General features: G+C 40.2%; 1 protein-coding gene across 4 annotated transcripts in view; it reads left to right on the forward strand.

Moving 5' to 3' along the window:
* The window catches only part of LOC122819245 (seizure 6-like protein), a 60756-nt gene extending 35310 nt beyond the window's left edge, over positions 1-25446 (forward strand). Inside the window, exons 2-17 of one of the 4 annotated variants that reach the window (XM_044095815.1) lie at positions 2606-3052; positions 5083-5222; positions 6012-6207; positions 8095-8280; positions 8397-8568; positions 9540-9706; positions 10667-10861; positions 11260-11398; positions 12330-12526; positions 18195-18389; positions 19036-19227; positions 19760-19954; positions 20855-20890; positions 21205-21313; positions 21992-22097; positions 22765-25446. In XM_044095815.1, coding sequence (XP_043951750.1) covers positions 2606-3052; positions 5083-5222; positions 6012-6207; positions 8095-8280; positions 8397-8568; positions 9540-9706; positions 10667-10861; positions 11260-11398; positions 12330-12526; positions 18195-18389; positions 19036-19227; positions 19760-19954; positions 20855-20890; positions 21205-21313; positions 21992-22097; positions 22765-22797 — 2705 coding nt within the window. In that variant the 3' untranslated portion in view covers positions 22798-25446. Of the gene's footprint in view, positions 1-2605; positions 3053-5082; positions 5223-6011; positions 6208-8094; positions 8281-8396; positions 8569-9539; positions 9707-10666; positions 10862-11259; positions 11399-12329; positions 12527-18194; positions 18390-19035; positions 19228-19312; positions 19348-19759; positions 19955-20854; positions 20891-21198; positions 21314-21991; positions 22098-22764 lie in introns of those variants that run through there. The other 3 variants (XM_044095814.1, XM_044095816.1, XM_044095817.1) reach the window with 3 other exon arrangements.
* The last annotated feature ends 1913 nt before the right edge of the window (positions 25447-27359 follow it).

A 27359-nucleotide genomic window follows, 5' to 3' on the forward strand; every position in this document is an offset into this window, starting at 1 on the left:
CAGAGCTCTCACAGGATCACCGTTCATAAAAAGTTGTGTGTTGAATCCACAGCTCTTCTGTAAAATGGCCGACTACAATTCCTCCAAAATGCAGCATATGGAGCCGCTCCCCAAGTAGGCGGGGCTTGTTGCTCTAACAACAAGCTCTAAGACGCTGATGTCTCCTCTGATTGGCTGATAGACGATGAGCACTAGCACCATGTCTGAATCATGTATTGTGGTGCTAAGCTGCTCAGTGGTTAAAATATTGTTGTTATTTTCTAAAAGTCCAGTCTGGGCACGGCTCTGGTAATGGATGTAGTGTTGATGTGCAGATTAACCCTCTCATTTTTAAAATTTTCTTTGCAAAGAAGTTGGCAAATTCATGTCAGGTTGTGTTTGACTGCAGGTGGTTCAGTCATTGGAGGGTTGAAGCTCGACTATTGTTAATGTTTTGGTTTATGATTTCCTCAAAGAACATTTCCCTTGCATGTTTTCGTGTGCACAGCTACGCAGTCTTTCTGCGTACATTTCATAAGTAATGTATATGAAATGTATAAGAACATAGATGCCATTTATGTTTGACAAAGTCGTCTTGCTGATCTGTTTGTGCATATCTCCATGGAGACTCGCTCCAACCAGACACAACCTTCACATTAATGGGAGCAATGGAATTAATGATACTGGAAATCTTAGAATGGACGTTGTCTACCAACTCATCTGCATGGTTACAGTATAAGGGCGAGGAGGAAGGAACTGATTAAAAGTTTCTGATGAAATAGACAAAGATTTGCACACATTTGTTGTGGAAACACAACTCCTGAAACTCAAGGCAGACAGTTATTAGAATCATCAGTATCCATTCACACTAATGGGTCCGTGGGATCTGAGAGGATCTAGTTTAAGATTTCTATGCTGACATTTCCTCTACAGACTTTTCTTGTTGCTGTGTTTTTGCTTTTGCTTCTGTGGTTCTTTAAAAGACTGGAAGTTGAAACGGCAAAGAGAACTCATTGGGCTTTACATCCCTTGCTTTTTTTTTAACATTAACGAACAGGTCCAACGTTTGTTTGTTTTTTTTTAAAAATATATCTCCAGATGTAAAGGGACAGGAAAAGCTCTTGTTGACAGCTCAAACACATATTACATCTATTTTAAAACGACAGGGTGGAGGTCTTAGTGGTTTTCTTCCAGGAGTTTATGAATTGCGTAAAACTTGACAACTCCAACCTTTATAAAGTCTTCCTCCAGTTTAAGGAAGCCTGCTGTTTGTTGTTGTAGGGGTGAGTGGGAAGACGCGAGGTATGTGTGAATGCATACATACAGCAGGCTGGTGTGTGCATGCGTGTGTGTGTGTGTGTGTGTGTGTGTGTAAATGCTGCTGTGTGCTGTTTTTGGACCAAGCTGCTGGAGATGGCATTTTAGAATGCACGGCAGAGCGGTTTCCCTGTCTATGCTTTTCTTTTTCGTTTTTCTTTTTTTTTTTTCTTACACCTTATTCCTCCCACATGTGGGGTTGACTCCTGTCATGCTCTACTGCCTGGTTTCTGTGCTGCGCTGTGTCTGTGTGCGTATGTGTGTGGAGGGTGTGTGTGCGTGTGTATAATCAGCATTTTGTCTATGGGATGTGGAGTTAAGCTCATCTAGGCTCTGGCTGCTCTGTTTATATATACATGGCATCATTCATGAAACGTTTTCAACCAGCTTCAACTTTTTTGAGATTTTTGCATTATTACAGCCACAAACTGCAGCGTGTTTTATTGGATGTTTGTGAAACACCAAAACAAATTAGTATATCCATCCATCCATCCATCCATCCATCCATCCATCCATCCATCCATCCATCCATCCATCCATCCATCCATCCATTTTCTGTTCACTCTTGTCCCCAATGGGGTCGGGAGTTGCTGGTTCCTCTCCAGCTAACGTTCTGGGCGAGAGGCGGGTTCACCCTGGACAGGTCACCAGTCTGTCGCAGGGCAACACAGAGACATACAGGACACACAACCATTCACACACACACTCACACCTTGGGAGAATTTAGAGAGACCAATTAACATTCCTTTAGCCTTCTAGAACATTCCTTTGCCGTCTATAGCTTTCGTTGGTCTTCTAAACCTTTCTTTCGCATTGCAGATCAATGGAGCGTACTAATTGTATACATTTCTCATGACAAATTCCTTCATTTCCCATAATCCAGATGGGTCCCAGCAAGTTTGACCAGCTTTGCCTCCACCAGGAGAGACACTGGATACGTTAGTGTAGCATAAAGTGGCTCTCAAACTTATCTTCTTGGTGCTGCATGCAAAGCAGTTCGAAGTGGAATCAGTTTGTCACTGAGCTGTTTACTGTGGGAATCCATATGTGGTCATAAAATTTTATCTTTGCGCAAACGCTTACATATTTATTCATTTTCTTTCACTGTTATGCACAGGTTTATCATCCAAAATGCTACGAAAACACATTGAAGTTTGTGGTTTTCACAGACCAATAATGTGACTAATATCCAGATGCTATAATGGAGGACAGAGAAACAACCACCCAGACCTTATTCTTTGAGCCATTTTAGTTATTTCCTGTCTTGACACTTGTAGTCACTCATCCTTTGATTTCCTTTTCTTCTCAGATAAAGAAGTCCCCACAGTCGCCCTCTCAATTCAGTCTCCAGTGTTGACAACAGCCGGCACAAGGGAAGACGGATCTAAAGGTAAAACGTCCAGCGTCGCAGCAGGAGGTTTCCTGCACTCTGTGCTGGCCCAAAGAGGACGCCACGTCTCCAAGAAAGGGGAGGTCATCCCCTCTGCGCTGCCCCAGAATCTGCTTCCTCTCCTGGGCAGAGGACTCAGTGTCAGCGCTTTCCCTGGAAGCAACCCCCAGGAGCATCAAAGCGAGGGATTACCGACGAGGGCAAAGTCCCCAGCATCAGCTGCGGCGTCGGGCCAGCGCAGCCGTCCAAGCCGACCGCCGTCCACAGACACACACTCTCAGCTGCCTCACACAAGGACACACACACCTGAGCCAGAGGTGGAAATCACCACTGTACCAGATGTGGACACTGAAATGCCTTTATCAGGTATGTGTCAAAGTTAAACTGACATTCTGAAAGACTTCAATGAAATAGTATTTTTATTTTTTTTTCAAGCTTTGAAAAATGTTGCGTCTGAATGTTTGTGTTGCAACAATTCTTGCGCTCTTTATTAGCCCAGCAAACCTTAAGAACATGGAAGAGACTCAGGACAAAAGACGCTGTTTGAAGTTAAATGAGATTTTTGCAGTCTGCGACAATAAATACCGTGGTTATCTGAAAATGGGTTTTAAACACAATTTTCTTTCATTCTTTCAACGTTGGTTTTCCTATGAAGTGGCCGTTTGAATTTCCTTTTGAAGGAAAAACAAGAATATCTCCAGTGCCTTGCTAAACCTAAAAAGCTGTTATTATGATGTTATTATCATCTTAGCGTAGCAAGCTTTTACTTGTTTACATTAAGACGTCCGCTCTTTAAATCTTGTGTTTTTAATATGGCGTTTTGGTTCGGTTTATAGAAAAATATGACCTTTTTTTAACCGTGAAAGCAAACTGTCAGTCACTTTCTTCTTGGATTATCTGGTCTCAACAAATTATTAGCTTTTGTTTATTCTACAAAACATATCCAAAATGTGCAAGGGTAAGTGCTATATTAATCTATACTACCAAATATTAAAAATCAGTGACATAATCAGTATTATAATCTGTCAAAATTCAGTCCTAAGGATAATTTTTCCCCTATTCTGTTGTATAATTTGGTTAGCTGTTTAAAGAAACCAGAAGATAGAAATCAGATGAAAGTCTCGATTTCTGATAGGTCAAATTGATCATCAACTTGAGAGGAAAACTCACCAAAATACACTGAGGTCAGTGTTTTTTCTTTAAACTCAGGGAGCATCAAACCCAATGTAGTTTCATAATTTGAATATTTTATTGTTTAAACCTGAATGATAAAACTGAACCGCATTTATCCTCATACAATAACGCATGATGGGAAAACCTCAGTTGGAGGAAAATACTACATTTCCTCAGTTTTCATGTAAATGTAAGTACGCATCATTTGTTGCAACCTCATCTGACCCAGTGATTGTGGTCAGTCCCTGAACTCATGAGGGCCTGATCAGCCAATCAGAAGTGATTAGGGAAATTTGTGGTCTTCTCAATCAGCCTTTAAGAGAAACAATGACTAAAAATGTATCATTTTTGCTGCTTCAGTCAAATTTAAGCAACTTTCAAAATTTCTAAATTAGCAAAACAACATCAGGTCACTCAATTAAGAGAGACTTTGACACAAACAGGGATCCGTCAACACTTTGTTAAAAAACATTATTACATCACCAGATCATCACCTTCCTAAAATAGTCTCTTTTTTTGCCAAAAAAGAAAGAGGTGTTGATTTTTTATATTTCTTTCCTAAAAGTTAGGTTTTTTTTAAAATGACTTTTAGGAAGGTGATGATGAGGAATGCATAGATTAAAGTTTTCTTGCCGCTCACTGATCTTTAAAAAGCCTGACCTGCCGATTGTGATTTGGCCTTTTGTTTTGAGCAAAATCTTTAACAAAATCCATTTAGATCTGGTTAATAATCTGACAAAATGCAAAACTACTTAGCTTTTGACAAATTCTGCATCAGTATGAAATGGAAATGCGTTTTTTTTTTTTTTTTTTTTTAGAAAGGAATGTTCCAGCTTAACTAGAAACTAATACAACCTTAAATATTCTCAATATAAGAAGAGAAAGGTTTAAAAATAAATATTGAACTGAGTTGTAATTGTAATGTAATGAAGTGAAGTGCAAGAATCCTAATGAGGAGAGGTTTATGTGACTCTGTCCAGCATGGAGCTTCCTAAAAGCCTGAGAGGGAAGAAGAAGAGTGTCTATTTACTCTGAGCCTGTTAAGGCCTTGGAGAGCTGGCTGCACCTTTTTCCTGCCTACTGCTTAAAATCCTTGTAATTTCTGTCTTTAATTACACACAGCGGGGATTTCCAGAGTGGTTCCAGTTAGAATGCCATTAAAAGGGATTACAAACGAATTCAACGGTGGAGGAATAATCTGAACTCTCTGCTCTCTCCTCCAGCTGCATCCAGCTGCATGGTGAATTTCTCCGACCCAGAGGGATACATAGACTCCTCTGACAACCCGCCTCTGCCCGACGGCCTCTTCCTGCACTGCACCTACACCGTGACCGTGTACACCGGCTACGGCGTGGAACTGCAGGTGTGTGCGCGTCCCTCAGGGTAATCCCACGGCGGCAGAGCTGCAGCCAGGCTGGGACGTGTTCGCAGCCTGCAGCCTGCAGCCTGCGTCTGGTTATCACAACTAGTGCGGCTTTAATGGAGGATGCTGCAGTGTTTGTGCTCCGGTCGTTATGTTGGATGCCTTTAGTCTGGAGGCTGACTCCTGCCTCCTGGTGGTGGCTTGTCGTTTCTGAATCAGCCAAGCAAGACGGGCAGGAAGTGGAATTCCTCAAATGGAAACATTTGATGAAGGGAATCTTTAGATCCAGTTGGAATGTCACAAACATGAGTCATTTCTGACCATTTTTAAATTAGGTTTCGTATTTGGGAAAGGTTGACTGTTTCAAAGGGGCAGTATTGTGTAAAATCTTTTATTAATTTATTTTTTTTAGCTTTATATCATAATATTATGTAATTTTCTGTTGTTGTGATTCTTCTGTGCATGTTTGAGGAATCCTTGAGTTTCCCATAGAAACCGTTCATGGAGCTGAGCTCATCAAACGAACTATAAACTGACTAGAATGGCCTTCTTGTGATAACAGGCTGAAGGCTTTTTAAAGAGACAGAGGCCCAATCTCAAGGTGTCAAAATCTAACTTCTTTTAAGTCATACCTGATATGTACACCATTTTGGTAATACCTGAACATAATTCTACCCCTTTAAACAACAGGAAAACGAAATGCTTTCTGGGTTTTATTTTCCCCATGTCCAATCATCTCTCATTGCTGCGGTGTCTGACTGCCTCCCCGTCAACTTCCTCCGTTTCCAGGTGAAGAACGTGAACCTGTCGGACAGCGAGCAGCTGTCCATCAGGGGCGTGGACGATCAAGGCGCCACGCTGGTTCTGGCCAACCACACGCTGCTGGTGGAAGGTCAGGTGATCCGCAGTCCCACCAACTCTCTGTCCGTCTACTACCGCTCGGCACCAGAGGGGAGCCTGGGCCTCTTCCTGCTGCACTACCAGAGTAAGTCGCCACGTCGCATTGGCACACAAACGCAGCAAAAACCTAATCATGTGTTCATACAAACTGGTTATGGAGTTACCCGGCAGCCCTTTCATCGGGAGCCGAGAGGCGAGAGGCTGTCTGGGCTCGCTAAAGTGTACGTGTTAATTGCATAATCAAATACCTTCTCATTGAGTCACTCAACACGGTGATTGAATCTGTCATGTGAATTAGCTGATTAGCGCTCCGATTAATCGTCTCTCGTCTCATTAGGAGGCTGAGGATAAGGCGAGAGAGAGAGAGAGAGTGTGTGTGTTTATGTTTGTTTTCACGTGTGTGTCTGAGGTCGCGGTTCTAACATGCGTGGAGGAGCGGAGGGACATCAGGGCGCCGGGCCCACCTGTGCCGTTAATCACAGCCGCCTCATCCTTTTCTGCTGATGGTGCTGACTCAGATCAAAACACTGCATGCAGTGGAAGATTTGTGTTTGATCAAATAAGACGTGAGAAACAACAAAACCGAAATTAACAGGCAAGGAATTTTAATCCCATCGAGCCTGGCAAGCTTATTAAGGCTTTTTCAGATGATAATGTACCTATAGGTGATTGGGAACTCTGTGTATAAATGATTCTGCCAGTGATAAATGACAGGAAAATCATTTAAAGCATGGAGAAGTTAACAATTTTGAGGAGAGAAAGCAACAGGAAGCTACAAAATAAATAAATAAAATAATAAATTCAATGCCATCTTTGGGATTCTGTCTTTTACATATATGGGCCAATACAGAACCAGTATTTACATTCAATATTTTTTTTTTGCATTGATTTATTTGAATGTAATTGTCAAAATTGTCAAAAGAAGAAGAAAAAACAGTAAATGTAGTGAATTTGATGGAGCTTTCCGTTGAGACTTTTAGCAAGTTTTTCCCTGTATTTTCTACTTCATGTCTACAGCTGCGTTTCCAGCGACCATGAGATTTCGCAACTTGACGTTTCAAAAATCAATTCACTTAAAGGAATGCGCAAATTTGGAAAAAAATCTCGTTTTGCCATAAAATATTTTGATGCTATAGGGTGGATGGTTTTATTAGCTGTTTCAAAATTGGTTTATATCGATGAATGAGCCACATCATTTGTTTTAAATAAATTAGAAACTTTTTTATGCATCACACAAGTCACATGATCAACAATGGGAAGTTGCCACTGGCGGAAACAATGAAGAAGACAACAACAGGAAGTAATTGGAGGATCATGCTGCAGCACGTTTATCAGTGCATTATCGGAAGAATAAATTTATTCACGTGTGATTTTAATTGTGCTGCTTATTTAGTGGGAATGCCGAAATTGTGTGTGTGTGGACGGGGGTTTAACATTAATGGAATATTGACAAAGTTTTGTAATGCTACTAATATTTGTGAGACGTACTGTAAAAATACAGAAATTTCTCTCACATTTTAGAATGGCACCTGTAGATTGTGGATGTGATCTTGCATCTGATGTACATTCATGTAGATGGACTGAGAAACTCCAGACAGTTCATTGAGATTTAAACTGAACAGTTCTGGTCCTAGCTATACTCAAGCAATAAAAAAAAAAAAATCTATCTTATTACAACATGTAAGTAATCAGAAATTAAACATTAGTAGCTACATAATAAGATTGTTTTAAGTACATTAGTTATTGAGAATGTGTTATGTGCTGCTCTATGTACATTTCCTAACAAGCAAACTGGCACAAAGTTTTCACGTATGGAGAAAAGATGTGCAGCGGTTCACTATTTTGTGAAGTGAAAGCAACAAAAGAAGCTAAAAGGAATTAAATATCACCTTTTTGGTTTGACGCTTGGTTTCTCTGGTAACCCCAACACAAATCTGGTCAAACGTCAACAGTGAATCTCTTTCTGTCTCAGTCTTCAGGCTGAGTTGCTCACTTCCGAAGAGACCTCACTTCGGGGAGGTGTCGGTGTTGGACCTGCTCCCTGGAGGCGTAGCCAGCTTTCACTGCCACATGGGTTATCACCTGCAGGGGGAGCCGCAGCTCACCTGCATCAACGCCTCGCTGCCCGTCTGGAGCGGCAAGGAGCCGACCTGCAGGGGTGAGTATGTATGTGTGTAGATTCACAACATTGATAACGTTCCCAGTGACGGTTTAAGGCGTTGAGTTAGTGGTCTCATATTCCAGTGTGTGTAAAGCGTGCCCTCCTCCCTGCAGCTCTTTGTGGAGGGACGGTGAAGAATGCAACAGTGGGCCGGGTGCTGTCACCGTCCCCCCACCATGGACCAAATGCTACTTTGGACCGTTCTTGCTCTTGGTCCCTGGAGGCACCGAAAGACCAAAGACTACATCTGCACCTGGAGAGACTGGCCCTGGGGCCAACTGACAGGTAGGGGCCAAACAAGGTGGTTTATCCCAGGTTCGTGTCAAGTTTCAAGTTGTCTAATGGATACAAGACCATGCTGTATCCATTTACAAGCACCCACGCTTACAAAAAAGTCCCATGAAAATGAAACTTTTATTTTCAAATAAAAGCTAAACTGCGCCTCCAACAAAAGCAATAAGAATATTTAACCAACCGCAAAAAGCACATGTCTTCACATGTGAAAACATGATTTTCATGGGATTTTTTTGTAAGGGCTCCTTTAAATGTCTGTTTTAAACAAAATGTGTTTACTTCTCCTCACTGCTGATGGTCCCATTGACTCAGTTTGATTGGGGACCAAAAGTGCAACATTTATTACAGTTTGGGTTGGTGCCGTTCTCTTTCACATTGCACTGTTAAACAATCCAAAATTCTAGAAAAATCTTGTTCCTCTCTTCACCTGTGATGGCGCTGCACCAAGAACTACTGAAGGAAACGACACAAAAACCTCAGAAGAAGACACTGAGTACAACTTCCTTATTCACAAAATATAATTAAGATAGAGATTTTAGCAGTTGTTGGATTTCTCTTTTGTCTTTGGTAAATGACATTGACCTATTTCTCCTGCTAGTGCTAAACTCATGCTTTTGTTTTGTTGCGATTTAGCCAGAATTCCCTGTAGTCCACTTCCTGCTTGTGGAGCAGTTTCTCGTTCACTTGGCATTCACATATGCATTCCAACCAGACCAGAGGCCACATCAACCGAACAGAGACCGAGGTTCTTAGGCAGACCAGAGTTTACTATTTTGGTCAGCAGTAGAGATCAATTATCCATTCACACCTCCACAAACAAACCGGATCAAATCGGTTTCTAGGCAAATGGACTGGAGTTTGACTAAAGAGGATGAACCATGGCTGGTGTGAATGCACCCTTAAGTTCTTCACCGAATGAGTCTGAAATATTCTGCTGATCTGTTGTGTTTGTCTCCCTTCAGGCTGGTGTTGTGGAGCGGCCTGGACGCCGGCTCCGTGGTTTTGTTCGATTCAGGGCGGGGGGGACAGATACCCTTTGAGGGGGTGATCAGCGAAGGTCCGGCTGTGAGGGTCCAGTTCATCACCGATCAGCCCAACCATGAGACCGGGTTTAACATCCGCTATGAAGGTAGAGGGTCACAGGTTACAGATAAAACACATCACACACACACACACACACAGGGAGGAATACTGCTGGGGCCCGGGCACAAATATGTCCCACCAGTGCAGGTGGTTGATGAAAATGGAGGCTTTTTTTCCCCAATTTGGACAAAACTATGACCCATGGATTAAAATCATCTCTCAGAAATGTTGAATACAACACAAAGTCTTCATCTTTTACTAACCAAGCTAAATGCTTTTCCTTTAAGTTCATGGTGGATTGGATTACGTCTGTCCATTGACTTCTACACTGAAGCAGATTTGGTGCCTTCAAATCTGCTTTTAATTACTTTATTAGAAGTTTTCAAATAATCATTGACCTAAATCATATCATTACTGCTGTGATTAACTGACCCTAACATAAATGAATCAAGTGGTTGCCTTTCTTTCGTAAAACCCTCATGACGTTTTGGATCTTCACTGATTTACACATTCCCTCCTGCCAAAAAATAAATAAATCAGGCTATTATCTTTGAATAAATTATTTCATGCCTTGTTTATTGTTGAGCAGGAAATGAATTCTCAGTAAAACATTTTGCTGAATTGGTTTTTAAAAAAATGTTTTTGTTTTTTTTAATCTTCTGGCCCTGGAGTACTCTTGAGTTGACCATTTTTGGCTCGCGCTGTGAAAAGTTTGGACACCCCTGGCTTAACATGATGTTCTGCCAAGCTGCTTTCTGACGGACTGCCAGGGAGGGAGCTGCTGATCCGCAGAAGAGGAGATAAAGTTTCTGTTTTCTGGCAGCTTGATGTTGCCAAAGCATGATGATGTTTCCTCTACTATCTTAATCCAATAACTGGACATAAAATGAATAATTAACTAAGACTCATATTTCCAGTCAATCAGCAGACGTTCTTTCCGAATGACACGCACACGTGCACACACACACAGTGTTCCTGACATCCTTCTTTCTTTTTGCTGTTTCAGCTTTTGAGCGTGGCCACTGCTATGAGCCGTACCTCCAGAATGGAAACTTCACCACATCGGACCCTTTGTACGGCGTGGGAACGGTGGTTCAGTTCACTTGTGACCCCGGTCACTCTTTAGAGCAGGGCCCTCCGGTGATCGAGTGCATAAGCGCCAGGGACCCGTACTGGAACGACACGGAGCCGCTCTGCAAAGGTAAAAGAACGAATCATCTTTTCACCCTAAATCATAGTCTAAAACTCATTAGTCTAACGTTGTTTGGTGTCAAACGTTGTGATTCCAGGCAACAGCAGAAAGAAGGAACACAAAAAGCTTGAGATAAAGAAAAAACGGAAGCAAAGACTGAAACAGAGACTTGAGATTTCTTTTCATCTGAAATATGATGTCTGTTGATGTTGACATTATTCAGCAATGGTAGATACAGCTGTTAAGTGTTTTATTTCAGCTGCTTTGTTTCAACTTAATCACTTAAGAGAAGTGGCAAGCTAGTCTATCAGACAGAACCAGCAATCAGCACATCTGTAGTTGACACTGAGGATCGCCCTGTTACTAAATTATCCTCATCTTTCTGTCGGCCGTCTGTCCCGCTGCAGCCCAGTGCGGCGGGGACCTGACGGGTCCGGGCGGAGTGATCCTGTCCCCAAACTGGCCGGAGTGGTATGGAGAAGGAGAGGACTGCAGCTGGAGGATACACGTCGGCGAAGACAAACGAGTGCTGCTTGATGTTCAGCTGTAAGGAAAACACATTGTTTACTTGACAGAGTCAAATAGGAACGTTAGTTAATTACTTTAGAAAAGAAATTAATTGCCTGTTGGCGTTTAACTTCAAGTTAAACGTAAACCTCTGAGTTTAAGGGAATAGAGGACGTAGTTCTCCAGTTGTTAAATATTAACGATATTATACCAGCTAAAGAGGTTTTACTAAACTAAGGCAACAAAACAGAACAACAGAGATTCAATCCCGTAGCAGATCAGCGATCACAGATTGACGCTTACATCCAAAAAAAATACATTTTAAATATTCGACTTTTAAATATTGTACTAAAGAGACAGTATAAAATGGCTGTTTTGGTGCAATCAAGTAACTCTTACCTTCATTTGTTCTAAAAATTATATTTATATAAAATATGACTTAAGAGGAATTTGACTTAACTACAAGGAATTCTGGCTAAAAACGTGAATGTTACATAAGACTGATGTGCTTCACTTTCAGTGAAGCACATTCTTCATTTCCCTGCTGTTGGACAGTAAGGAACATTCTGGGAAGGTTGGATCTTTTATAAATCACAATATAATTCTTTCGATGGAGAGTTCAAGTTCAAACAGTTTGAATAGTTTCTTCACACAATTCAAACAAAAACCCATTAAAAACCTTTCAGCAAATGCAAAGCTTTTTTTTTTTTTTTCAGAAATATGTCATAAAGTATGTCATTTTCCGTGTCTAACCTGAGCTCTCGGCGCACTCTGGGGCTGCTAAGGATGTCAGATGCTCCCACAACATGTTTCCAGACTGTTTAGCATTTCCCTGTTAGCGTTTAGCCCTGGGCGTTTCTGGTCTGCAGTGCATTCAGTTGTCAACATCTGCTCTCTGAGTCCTCCTGACCAGCTACGCTGTTTTCTCACTCGTGGCGATTCTTCTTCCTCTCACCCTCGCCATCCTCAGACTAAACATCAGCGATAGCGACATGCTGACCTTCACGGACGGCGATGAGGTCACGACCCGGATCCTGGGGCGCTACGTTGGAGGCAGCAGCCCCTTCAAGCTCTCGTCCAGCACGCCGGATCTGACCGTCACCTTCCACTCTGACCCTGCCGGCCTCGTCTTCGGGAAAGGGGAGGGGTTCATCATCAATTACATCGGTGAGCGCTTAGGAACAGTTAGACCTGGACCCAGATCTGATGAAGGAAGAACTTTCACAATTTTTATCCATTATAAACAGGCATTAAGCTACTAAAAACATTTCAGTTTTATGTGTTTACTTAAAGACATGCTGATTTGTTTGCCATTCTATGAGTATTTTATAGAATTCCTTTGGACAAAACATGTCATATCAACATACATTTTACTGTTGATTGTTATTTAGGAGTCTCAACTCTAGTTTTGGGTCATCAGGTTCATGTCTGAGCCTGGAGGAAGAGAAGATATTTCCTTCTGTTTCTTCAGAAACAGCAGGACTGAAGTTTCTAGGAATGACTTTATTACAGGATTTGGCATAAAGGTTTCTGCAGCGGCGCCGGATTCATTTTTGAGGTTGGGGGGGCCATGGGGTGTTTCATCACCTCTGTTACGCACTTTAAATGTCAGGCGCTCACACTTGTTCAATTGAGATGGTGGCACCTGTCAGTCAATTCAGTGGGTTTGTTGCAATTTGTCCAGAGGAAAACAGTGAACAGTGATACCCTGATCTCACTAGATCCTCTTCGGAGGGAAATGAATCTGACTAAATTGAATCACATTATCTCAACTTGAATACGTTATTCAAGTTGAGACAAAGACGATTGTCTCGCGTGATCTCACTCGTCTTCAGCACTACATCAGTCTGACTATAATGAATCATGTTATCTCAACATGATTAAATTTCATAAACGTGAAGTTGTTGAATTTTTTGTTTATCCAACACGATTGTATCACGTTTTTGTTTGTAACATGAAATTATTTAGTTAAAAGTACATGATATTCTTTTGTTAATCTGATAACCCCCTAAGTTCATTTTTTACAGTGTGGGCCCAATGTTTGTTTTTTTTTGTTTGTTTTTCTTCTTCATCCCAATGCCTTTAGAAAGAAAATACAGAAATCTCATTTAATTTTTAGGCAGAATTGGTTCAGACCTGGACTGGATCAGAGTCCAAGCCTTTTTTCAGATGTCAGAGCGGTTCATGATCCCAACCCGACTGAAGCTGCCTCATGTAAACCTTTAGGTGACTGTTATGATCTGGAGTACATCTATTTTGGTTCGGCCAAACAACCAACTCATCCTAGGGCAAAAACTTTTCTGCATTTCATCAAAATTCACTAAGCAAATTTGTGTTCGTAATTTCAGTTTGCACATTGTAATTAGTGGAAGAGCAGCTGTCACTTCATCCTTCAAAATGATCAGGAGACAATATATTTTCTTCCACAATTACATTTATTTATTAATTTTATTTATAAATTTGTATATTCAGGAGAAAAAATACAACTTAAGTAACAATCTAAAATGTTAAGATTTCTTTAAAAAGCACATTCAGAAATCTTGTAGTTATCTTTCAACTCATTTCAATTTTTCCTCAAGGCACCTCCTCCTCTTCTTCCTCTCCTTCCTTCCTCTCTTCCTCCTCCTCCTCTGTTTATCCATTTCCCCGTTTTGTCCTCTTCACATTCTCATTTGGCTTTTCTTCCACTTTCCCTCTGCCCTTATTCAATCACATCCTATTTGTTTCACCGATTGCACAATGACACTCGTTCACATACAACTGTGGCTTCCTCCGCTCACTCGCCTGGCGTGATCGGCGCCGCGTCCCAGATCCAACACCTGACACCAATTTAGGCGCGCACTGAGACACACGCGGTCCAATTTACTTGTCACCCTCTTGACACCACAAACTCCCAGGCCTTTTCCGGAGGAGTAAATTATGTGGCCACAACAACACCAGGCCGTGCTCCTTGTGTGAGTGTGTGTGTGTGTGTGTGTGTGTGTGTGTGTGTGTGTGTGTGTGTGCGTGCGTGTGCGCGTGCGTGCATTCCGATAATAAATGACATGCTGTAAAACGTTCAGGTCGTGTAGCAGAGGAACCAAGTCAATAGAAAAAAAAAGATAGATTGATCCCAGAGCTTCAACTTCCAAATCCCTGCGCCCCCATTAGGCTGTACGGAGTTATGCAACACTGTAAGCCAACAGTTCAATAATCTGATGTACAGTGGGAACAACGAGATGATTCCATCCAACCTAGACCAAGTGTCCATGTTGGCAATGGAAATAGAAAGACCTGGAATGCACAATATTGGATTTTTGGTCGATATCCGATATGCCGATATATCAAGACTTGTTTGGCCAAAAACCACTTCCAATACTGATATTTTTTCCTATATATACTTACTGAAACTATATGACTTTCTCTACTGTGGAATTAAAATACTGCATTATCTTTGTCAATGTATTCTACCACCAAATGCAAAGGAGGAGGCTGCAAATGATGCAGCACGTTCAATTTGCATTCAAAATCAAAATCAAAATCAAATCAAATTTTATTTGTATAGCACATTTCAGCAGCAAGGCATTTCAAAGTGCTTTACATCAAATCAAACACAAAAACACAATGCAACATAGAACCAACAATCAAAACAGAACATTAAGTCAGATTCCGTCAATAAATTTGTAACTGATTATGTTTCAAATACAACTCTAAACAAGTGGGTTTTTAGTTGAGATTTAAAGGAAGTCAGCGTTTCAGCTGTTTTACAGTTTTCTGGAAGTTTGTTCCAGATTTGTGGTGCATAGATGCTAAATGCCGCTTCTCTTCATTTGGTTCTGGTTCTGGGGATCCAATCAGAGGATCCCCAGAACCAGAGGATCTGGGGATCTTCTGGTTCCAGAGGAACCAAAGGATTAAACACAATGTCAAATTGTGTTTAATTGTGACATTAAACACAATTTGACATTGTGTTTAATGTCAAATTTCTTCATGCCACCAGCTCTCACTCAGACAATTATAACACTCAAACAGTGCAAATTTGTAAATCTTTACCTAACAAAACTGAACATGTTCACAAGCAACAAGTGAAAAGCACATCAGTTTCTCATGACGTTGTGTTGTGCTGCAGGCATATTTGCTATAAGAACATTGCTTTTTATACCGGTGAATTATTTTGTCGGAGCGGCCGATGTCCAAAATTAAATTATACAGCTAATACCAGCCAATACCAATACCATTCCAATAATATTGTGCATCCCTCGGAAAGATTATGCATAAGTATCTAATATAAGATAGATAGTCTGTAAAATAAATATTAAATTATAGATAAAATTAAATATGATTAAGACATTTTACCCTTTTTTCTTTTCAATTTTGTAGGTCTAGCAGAAAAGCATTTAGCACTGCAACTGGAAGACTTTTTAAATGTCCAAAATGCATTTTGGATATGTATTTAATCACTATTAAATATTTAATCAATCAGCAAAACAACTGAATGATTGAGCTCATTTGAATTTATCACACTACTAGTTGATTATAGATTATTTCCACAGGATAAACTCTTCACTCACAGAAGAGCAGCTTCAAAAAAATCATGCAACTTAAAAGAAATCTGATATAATTAATTGAAGATAGTTTTCAAACAGAACTTAATCCAAATAAAAAAGGCTTCCTCATCTATAAGATAAAATCACGTCTTTGTAGATGAATGATAAAGCTCTGTGTGTCTGCAGACAGTGCTTCACGTTTTTCTTTTCTTTTTTTTTAATGGGCAGTGAAAATATCTTTGAAGGAGCGGACTTTGTAGTTGATGGAAGTTTTTTACCATAAGAATATGAACTGAGACAAATATTTTATTCTGTTTCGGGTTTATTGGTGTAATTTGCCAGTTGAGTCCGTAGATGAGCAGAGGGACTTAAACCCATCTTGGTCTTTCTCCTTGTGGCGTTGATCTACTTCGCACCTGGAGGTTAATGGATCCCAGAGGCTGCTGACGATTTTCAAGGGCACCTTGAGACTTGAAGTAAAAAAAAATAAAAATCAAAAACATTTGGGTCATGATTCAGGTTTTTATCATTTATTTATCGCGGTTTGATTTTCATACATAGACTGAAGTAAAGTGATATAAATCGTGACCTAAATTAGACAATAGAACATTATGCAGCAAAATCCCCTTTCATAGTTCTTAAATCACTGTAAAACATAAGTAGTTCTCCTTACTTTTAAGATACATAAAAACTTGTGGCCTCAAAATTATTTAGTTTTCACCAAATTAACATAAACTTAACGTTAATCTGTGCCATTTTAGTGAGTGTAACTTAACTTAATAAATCTGTTTAACGGCTCCCACGTCTTAGTTTTTTGTATATGTAAAAAAACACCAAAGCTTTCTGAAGGCGATGTTCTTTTTAACTTGAAACTACTTATATTAAATAAAAATCCTTTGATTGAAACAGTTCCTGTTTCTTATTTCTCTACTAAAACTTTGACAGAAAATATAGAAAACAGTGATAGTTTGCTCCTTAACTTATTTAATTCAAGTGATTACTGTAACAAAAGTTAAATGCACCCAACTGACTTGATTAAAGTCAACATTGCAATTCACTGTACTTTGTTTCACAGTAAAACCTTGAACAAAGTCAAGTTAGATTCATTCATCTTTTTCAATTAAATACAATGTTACGATTTACAGTGTGGAGTAACACAAGTAAAAAAATATTCACGTTTGCTGCTTAATTAGTCAGGCTGTCTGCTGCTGGCAGCTTTAGTTGTTCATTCAGAAAGGTTAGTGTAATTACTACAGTGGAGCCCCGCCTACTTATGGATTTTTTTCTTGGAGCAAATGAAAAGATTTAAAAATAAAATGCAGTTGGGGAAGTTGAAACACATGGGATCCATGCTACATGACGCGCTATTGGCTGGCATTTGCAAAGCAGCCAATCTAGGAGTGCCATTTATTTTCCTTAGATATTAGCTTCTGCTAATGGTTTCTGCTGTGGATATTAATACATATTAAGGTATATTTAGTGTATCAAGTATTAGAAAAGTATTTATGGATTTTTGGCGGGTGGGAGTCCACTGCAACTATTTGATGAACTCCTATTTCCAATATAGAATCAAATTTTGATTATATTATGACTCTGGTTAAACATAGAATAATATTACTTGTTTCTTCCTATGAAATATGCAAATAGAGAAACAGTTAATGACCCTCCATTTCCAAGGCCATTATCCATTTTGTTATTTTCACTTTGTAAAAGTAATCAGCTCCACATTGCCATTTCTTGTGTGTGTGAAATTGAGGCCAGTTAATGAAAAACAAACACTCATCTATTTATTCCCTTCTACATTTTTGCAACAAATAAAAAAGGATCTTGTCACTATTAGACACAATGAAACGCTTGTTTTAGTTAAGATCTTTGTTTATGCCAATTTGGTGACTTGGGCTTTGAAATGTTCTGCTTTCCTAATAACAGAAAAACACATTGAAATTCTAATCTTCATTAAAACAAAACAAACAGCAAAAAAAAAAAAAAAACTGTCAGCCGCTCTGTATGAGGCCGTTCTAATGTGAAATCAGCACAGAGGAAATATTAATATTCAAAGACGGCCCGGCTCAGATGAAATCCATCACTCTGATCCGCGGTGAAGTAACTGCCCGATGAATCCATCCGTCTTCTCGCCGCGTCGTGTCATAATCAGCTGTAGCACTACTGATCACATTGACTTTTTGACCCGCGTTAACAGTGACAGAGATGGAAACGTCTCATTACAGCCAATCATGGGCCTCAGTGGCTGACACCATCAGAGAGGAGAGGCAGTTAATCAGGCTGTTGCCCCTAATCTTTCTTCTCAGAGGTTTCCCGGAACGACTCCTGTCCCGACCTCCCAGAGATCCAGAACGGCTGGAAGACGACGTCGCACGTGGCTCTGGTGCGAGGAGCTCGGATCACCTACCAGTGTGACCCCGGATACGACCTGGTGGGACGGGAGACCCTCACCTGCCAGCTGGACCTCTCCTGGAGCTCTCAGCCCCCCTTCTGCGAAAAGAGTCAGTTCTTCTCAGTTGGGAAACCTTCTGAATTTAGAATGACTTAACAATTCTCTAAAAAGTATATAAGAGATGGACTGATTTAATGGCAAACACTGATGAAAAAGTATTGTCTTTTGATACATTGTAACCTAATATCTAACTGAGCGAAGTTTGGCCCCCTCCTTCTTCAAATCGGACAAAGTTGGTGTCAAAAGTTTGTGCAGCAAAAAAATATTTTGTGCTGCTTTGGCTTTGAGGATATTAATGAACATTTAAAGGTTGACCAGCCACCCCCCCCCCCCACCCCCACCCCCACCCCACACTTTTAGAAACTTGCCTTTAAACTTTCATTACTATCTTCAAACAAAACGTTTCACTGCACAAACTCAGTCGAGTTGATTGGCACCAATTTTGCCTGATTTGAAGAAGGTAGGAAGGGGTGGATGACCTTTCATGACCTCTGGAAACATTTCTTAATATCTTCAAAATGACAGTGGCACAAACTTTTGCCACCAATGTTGTTTAGTTTGAAGAAGGTGGGGGGTCCAGCTTCACTCAGGTCTAATACCGAGATGCAACTGTTTTTTGAAAACTAAACTACTTCCATTTACCGATGATCAAGTCACTGCACAGAACTTGATGCGGGTTGGTTTCCTCCTCTCAGTCATGTACTGCTCCGACCCGGGCCACGTGGAGCACTCCACCAGAACCCTGTCCGATCCCAAACTGCTGGTCGGCACCACCATTCAGTACAGCTGCAGCCCCGGTTTCGTCATGCAGGGCGGCGCCACCATCACCTGCTACGGCCGCGAGCCGGGGACGCCCGTGTGGACGTCTCGACTCCCTCACTGCGTGTGTGAGTATCCGACGCAGAGCGGCCGGGACCGACCGGTTAGAGAGAAACGGTTAAACACGTCCAAACAAAACAGTCTGACCAGCAGAAGCCTGCACAGGACGGAGAACAGGGGCACTTTGGTTTCCTGGTGCAAGGCCATCTGACACGACTGGATCTATGTGAGTCCTTTTCTCTCTCTCTGTCTGTCTGTCTGTCTTTCTCTCTTGATTTTGCAGCATTAATGCAAGCCATAGACGGTGCTGCTATTACACTTCACCGTGGGCCTGATAATGTGTGGACTGTGTGTATTTTTCAGGGCTATTAATGTAGGTGTCAAGTGTTTGATATGTAAATGAAATGCTAATAGAGCGCACCAATCAGCCCTCAGCCACCTGGAGGAGGGGGTGGAGATTATCCATGACTCATGTCACCTTACTCAGAGACTGTCAAATCTGTCTGTACCGCTGTGACACACACAAAGAAAATTCCTAATTTGGGATTGAGAAACACCAAAATTCCTCCTTCCAGCGTTTCTCGTGTTTTTCTCCTCCAGCTGAGGATTCCGTTTCCTGTGAGAACCCCGGTCTCCCTGACAACGGCTACCAGATCCTGTCCAAGAGGTTGTACTTGCCCGGCGAGTCTCTCACGTTCGTCTGTTACCAAGGTTATGAGCTCATAGGAGAGGTGGCCATTAAGTGCATTATCGGGAACCCTTCGTTTTGGAGCGGCCCTCTTCCACTCTGCCAGGGTGAGATTTGCTTTTCAGTTTGGTCTTTTTGATTTTATCATAACCTGTAGCTTTAAAAATGTGAGGGGCATTTCCAGTTGTTACAGAACATTCCCTTCAACTAATTTAGGGATGCACTGATCCACTTTTTGCACTGTTACAGATATCTGAGGTCCAGTATCAGATTGGACTGAGGTCATCTGTTCTCCTTTAGGATTTGTCACTTTTCTGCAGGACTATTCTGTCACATGAATCCAGTTAAATCTTATTTAAATTAAACTTAAATTATTGATTTGTTTTTACCCTGCTTTTTTGTCACACCTGAAAGTTTCATCAAGTAACAGATTAATATCAATAAATGTCTTTGTTGTTGAGCTCATATATCAATTTATTTGGAATTTAAAACGTTTTGGGGTTTTTTTTTATTGACCCTCCAATTAACTCAATTAAGCATTTTAATCCAGTCCCACCACAACTACCTTAATGTGGGGCGGTAAAATCAGAATAAGTAAAACATTGACTGATCATGTGTGGAAAAGTGAGACTTTTAGCTGCTTCCATTCACTATCGCCAAACAGTTTAATATCAGGCATAAAACAGTTTTCAAATGATATAAGAGGACAAATGTTTTATTTCAGTTTTGCTTACCAGTACATGAGGATAAATGTCAAAGTGTTTTCTTAGAAAATGTATCAGTAAAAAATCATTTAGAAAGCACATTACATGGATATTTTCTCTATTTTTGACTTAAATTTTTAACTGCCTATGCAAATCAGAAGATTTGACAGGCATAGCGCATAAAAAGAAGACTGAATGTGAACCTGGAGGAGAGGCTTTGTTAAAAATACAGACGACAAAAAAGAAACAGCCTGTGTGATGTCAGTTTTCATATGCACTGACTGACAGAATGATGTTTTTCAGCTAACCGTGACTGCTTTGGCAACCATGCTTTGGAAGGTGAGTGTCTGTCTGTGTGGTGAGAAGTGAACACTTTTTCTTAGCAGACAGATAAATCAAAAATTGCAAAGAAAGGGGAAAAAATGTTTCTTAAAACCAGCATTCCTCTCTCTGTAAATTTCATCTACAAAACATGTAGATGTTTTTTCATCTACTTCTACCGAGTTCATTTGCCATCTGTGTGTTTATCCCACTACCAGCGTTTATCCATTTCATTCACCTGCGTTTCCTAAACCTCCTCATTGACTCCTTATTTTCTGAATGATGCTCTCTTATTAATCCTGCATCATTCATTTGTTGGGTGTCAGTTGCAGAGGCGACGGCAGGCTCCCCTCTGGATGGAGGAAACGTAGCGCTAGCCATCTTCATCCTGGTTCTGCTGCTGTCTGTGCTGCTCGGAGGCGCCTACGTCTACGTCACGAGGTGAGTCCAAAACCTCCTGGACTGAGAATCACTGAAACGGCTCAGATAAACACAGGAGCGTTCCAGGTTCAAGGTTTTCTGTTTTATCACCCAGGAACCAATAAAAGGTCAGACTAAGACTTATGGTTGACCTTCTTATCTTATATATTTCTATTGATATGTGTTATTATTTTAACTAGTTTTTATTTGTTATTTTATTGGAGACTGGAGACTTGCAACGTAACATTGTTCTGTATGTACATTTTAAATGTGCAGTTGAATGACAATAGTCTGTGTAAAAGGAGTTACATTTTCATACTGTTCATTTCTAATAAATTTCACAAAAAGCATGACCCAAAGTAACTCCATAAACAGGTCCAGTCAGATACAGCACCCTGCAAAAGTATTCACACCCCTTGAACTTTTTACATTTTGTCACATTACAACAAAAAACTTTTTTCTTTTTTTTCTTTCATGTGATAATTGCAAAGTCGAAGGAAATAGTTTGAAATTTGTTTTTCCAGACCTGAAAAATGTGCCATGCTAAAAGTTCACACACATTTTGACAAGCTGCTGTGAAACTGTAGACGTCCCAGGATGACTTGATTGGCTGTCTTGTAATTAAAATAATAATAATAATTTTTTGATAATGTCTAATTGCTGCCTTTAACATGTGGATTTTCTCCTTTGGCCCAACAGGTGCAGATATCACACCAACCTAAGGTTGCCACTGATCTACCCTCACCCTTACCGACAGATCACCGTGGAGACAGAATTTGACAACCCGCTTTATGAGACAGGAGGAGTAAGTGTCCAAATGTGGAGATTATTAAAAGTTAGAGGCAGAAAACATAGAAACCTTGTGTTTTTATGTTTTCATGTTCAGTTTTATTATTAAAACAAGCATCATTGTTTTTCTCATAGCAGGTAAGTCTTTTTAAAAAAGATTTCACATGAATAACGTCTTTGGAACCCTTACCTTACCTATGATAATCAGCTGCAGTGAGTCTGCTAAGCCTTCCTGCTACATGTGTAGCATTAGCTTTTCAAACGACATGTTGAGAAAACTAGCTTAAGCTGTGTGATAAATACAGCCTTTGGGACGGAACTGTAACACATTAAATGTAATCAAGTAATTACATCGATTCTGACGCAATTAAGCTTTTTTTTTTTTTTTTTAACAAACAAAAGCCAAAGATGGAACCTCTGTATTCACATTTTCCTGATACGTCAGTAAAATCTGACGCACAAGCAACATCCGCGAACAACAAGTTTGGACCACACGTTTTGGTCCAGACCAAACCAGCAAACCAAAACGCTTTCCTGGTGTGAAGCTGAAAGCTAGTAGCCTACAACCCCAAACGTGACTGAAAAGGAAAAGTTGTTAAAATGACGACATAAGCTCTTTAACATTGAACTGTCTGGGATTTTGTTGATGTAACACCGCCTCTATCACTCTGCTTTACTTTCAGCAGGACGCTCGTGAATATGAAGTATCAATATGAGACATTTCTAAAGACACCTGGCGCTGACACCTCATCATCCCTCCCTGACCCTTTCTACCCAGGAGGAGGCCATGTAAATACAAATAATGATGTCCAGCCCCTCCCTGCTACAAGACACAGTCACTCACCTCCCCCTACCCTTCCCTTTGATGTGATAGCTTTTGTAGACATAATGGGAAACTTAAGAAGAAGCTGCGGAGCAAAGAGATATTAACACGAGTCGGTGACACATCGGTGGAAGGCGATATGGACAGGAGTAAAGAAAGACGTCGGGGACAGGACGCCGTGGGAGGAATTAGAGGATCAAGACATGTTCTTTTTGGGAGAAACTAGATTTCTAAAAATTTTTCGATTCATTTGTAACACAGCTGCTGTCGGACCTTTTTTTCAGTAGAAGCCAAGTTAATGTATTTTGTAGTTACCTTTGTTACTGGAAGAGTTCGACAATTTAAAACGTTTACATGCAGGAAATCAACAGAAAACAATCATAATTTATTTCACATTCAAAATCTAGGTGAGAAATCTATTTTTTTGTTTGGTTTTTGGAAAGATCAAATTGAAATGTAAATATTGCAAGCTAGCTGAGGGACATAAAATGCCGCTGCAGTCTATTGCACCATAACTATCAGACTATAAGGGGCTCTGTTGTGCTGTCACATGTAAATAATAGATTTAAAGGGACAGTACTATGTAAAATCAACTGATTTTTGAGCTTTACATCATGTCATAATGTTATTCCCTCATCAGAACCATAACTGGAGTGTTGCTTTGATTCTTTCATGCATGTTTGAGAAATCATTTAATCTCCCATGGCAACCATTCAGCTGTGCAAAGCTATGCTGTACTTATACTGAATCAGCTGATGGGACAAAACTGAAACAAGTAATACATGTTTAAGGCACTCTGTTTTATCGCCAGTCAGTTTCTTTTGGATTGTTTCAAAAAGGAGAAATGAACTAAATCCCATTACTGTGGAAAAAGTCATTTTTGAATAACATTGCCCAAAAATATCCCACAATTACATCCAATATTCCCCCAAAAAACAGGCAAATATAAATAAATTAAATAAGATTTTACAATGGTATGAAAAAATACTCCCACCCTTAGATTTCTTTTTTCACATGGAAAGAAAATGTCCTGCCATCAATTAATAACCTCAAGGGCAAATCACTGCAGGTCATCTTCTGCATGAGCCACTTAGCTGAATGAATCATCTTCAGTGCATAATGGCCTAAGTAGCACTAGCCATTGCTACAAGATTAGCATAGCATGTACAGGCTGTAGCAGGAGAGCGTACATGATGCATCTTATGTCTGAATATGTGTACAACCTGCTTTATCTACAGCTCATGTTCCAGTAGATGGTCAGGGAAGTGATACTAGTTTTTTTTTGTTTGTTTGTTTGTTTTTTAATCAAAGCTGCTGTAGGTAACTATTATAAAACCAATGTTTTGTGCATATTTATTGAAATATGTCAGGACAGTATAACAGACATATAAACTGTGGAAAAAATGAGCTCCTTTGTCTCAAAAATCCCCAGATCAGAAGCAACCAATCAGAGCCAGGGGAGGGTCTTAGCGTTGTCATTCAACCATATATCGTTCTCAATATGCTAATGGCGGAGGAACAATTTACCTTTCCAGGAAAACTGTTTATCCGTTGTCATCGGTGGTCCTGCTAACCAACTTTAGCATTCATGACAGGCTCCTTTGCACATAAGAAGCAGCGGCGCAGCAGTGGGAAAGGGTGAGGGTGCGAGCAACACATACATGAGCACGACTGACAATGCTAAGACCCTCCTCCTATCTCTGATTCTGCATATTTGTTCAGACGGCAGGAGGAACACAGAAAGGAGGCAGAGTCGGTGGATTTTTTTTTCACAGAAAATTTGTCTCATAATGTCACGACTTGGTAACAGCTTTAACAAATACCTAAAATATATGCATATTTTATAAAAGCTACATACTGCAGTGAATTTGTGAAACAGAAAACAGACAAACAATAGTGTGCGTGGGTTACTAAAGTCCAGAAAGAAAACAAACAAGAAAAAACTCCTATCCATCTGATTCCACTGGAACTTTAACACATCCACATTTGAACATGGGCCACTCTTTCAATTACTTCATTTATTCAGGTGCTGCTAATGCTAACTATCAAAGCTCACTGACAGTTCATGAGAACGGAGGTGGAATTTCTCTGTCCACATTGAGATCATGTTCTCTTCCCAATAGCTGAGAATACTGAGAAGGAAAATGTAGCGTCTTTTATTTTTTTAATCCAGTCGGCCTAACAGAGGAAGCCTCCTGTCCCCAGGTGTCCACTGAGGACCAACGCAGAACTCTTGTCTTCTTCCATTCGCATGCAGCTGGATTAACAGACGTGCCGTGACACGCCAGGAGAGGCTGGTGGTGAGAGAGAGAGATCACGACCAGGCTTCACTGCGAGATGTGAAATGCGTAGCTGTAGTTAATTGATCAGTATTAAAGTGCAACTCAAGCGATCCCAGAAGAAGATGTATTTATTTTGATGTACTGTAAATGTGATGTTTTATGCAGAAAAATACATGTACATTTTCATTATGATTGGACAAATATGATCAGTTTACTTAAATAACAAGTAAAACTTGAATAAAAAAAAGTGTGAAAAAGTTTGTAAAGACTGGAGAGTTTTAAGATTTGTGTGTGATGGTGTGTGTGTGTGTGTGTGTGTCATGTTTATTGTAGGTTAATTCTTTCAGAGATCTACCTAGAAAGAATATGAAAAAATCTCATTTCTGAAATGAATGCTTCCCCATCTCTTCTCTTGACCAGCCTTTTGTTCCTAAAATGCATCAGATTCCAGTAAGTCTATCTAGACTGAACATGTCTCAGGAGAAATTGAGACATTATTCAGGTTTTCTGCATAATGTAACTGTGGAGAATTATGGAAAGGTAGGACAAAAGATTTTTTTTTTTTACATTAAATTTCCTTTCCTTCCATCAAACCACCCATCTGTCATCTCAGTGTTTTTTCTTTTCTTTTTTTTTTTAATACAGACTCCATGTTTAGAATTGGACCTCCAAGAATTGGGCTTCAGAATTAGCCACATATTCAAGAAAGTCTATGATTTTGTCATTAAAATGGATATAAAAAAATGAACAATCCTACTTTTTAAAGGGAAGTGAACTATAACTAAATGTCAACAGTAGCACAAAATAATATTCTTACGGTGAAAAATGGACGTGAGTTGAAAATGTCTAAAATGAATAGGTGAAAAGTCAGAACTAGACATTTCTCTAAGGTATGAAATCAGTTTGATACAGAACCTAACCACAGTTTCTATTCAAAATCACCAATCAGATTTGAGCTGAGGTTAATGGACAAGCACATGAGAGAGCCTAGGACCAAGATCCGCCCCAAGAAGCCCAACCAGATGGCCAGCCTGTGGGGAACGCTGCGCCTCCCTGGGCCGTCTGGGCGGACACACCCAGGTAATGACGGAACAGAGAAACCTGCGGGCTGCTGTCATCAGCAGGATCCACTCAGTATGACTGGCACATTATTTAGTAAGCATTCACATACTTTTTTTTTTTTTTTTTTTACAAAAGAGATGGTAGATCTCATTAACTGCGGTTCCTTTACAAATGTGTGTAAATCTTTTGTCTATATTATGCTAAAATCGAACAAATACAATTTCGAAATTGTGGTGTTTCCATTAAATAAGAGAATTTAATTAAAATCACATGAATAAGCTTGTTCATGCGATAAGTCGCAAAAAGCAAAAAAAAAATCATGGCAGCGGATGTAACCAGTTTAATTATTCAAAATTCAACCATGGCGCTTGATCATCTATAAGTAATCGGGAGACGTTGGTGTCTTTTTCAGGCGTTGGAGCATCAAGCCATTCACACTGAGAGGTACTTATACTGCAGAGTTATGGGAAATTGCAGTCTGTCATTTTAAAGAAGAGTTATGGATTCAATACAAAATAACACAAATTTTCATGAGCTGTGAAGTACTGTGAGTTCTGGTGGTGCCAGCTGCAGACTGTAGGGGGAAAAAAACATCATCCTTCTACTACTTCCTGTTGTCTTTGTTGTCATTTTCACCAGTAGTAACATCCAGCTGTTGATCACGTGACTGGTGTGACGTGATCAACAGCTGATGGTTCAGAGATGGTAAGTTACTGGCAGGCTGTGGTGGTTCTGGCACAAATGTTAAGCATTCTGCACCTTCAAAGAAAAAGCACAAACAGAGCAGAATAAAGGTTCATCTCTCAATAATCCTCCTCATTTTTTATCTGTCATCAACGTTCGCTGAAGATAGGCACCAGCACCCCTCCCTACCCCACTAGGGACAAGGGTGTACAGAAAATGGATAGATGGATGTTTCAGGTTCCATCTGGTGGACTCAAGAAAGGATATTTCCTGAAGACCAAACCCCCACACAGAGGATGGTCAGAGACGTCTATAATTTTCTTTATTTTATTTGTAATCCTTCTTTGCATCATCATCCCCAGAGGTCTCAGTCGTTCCCAGAACAGAACCAGCCTTCTTTATCAGGCTGTTGAGCCTTTTTAGGTCC

Source organism: Gambusia affinis, linkage group LG17 (assembly GCF_019740435.1).
Source record: "Gambusia affinis linkage group LG17, SWU_Gaff_1.0, whole genome shotgun sequence".
Lineage (NCBI taxonomy): Eukaryota > Metazoa > Chordata > Actinopteri > Cyprinodontiformes > Poeciliidae > Gambusia > Gambusia affinis.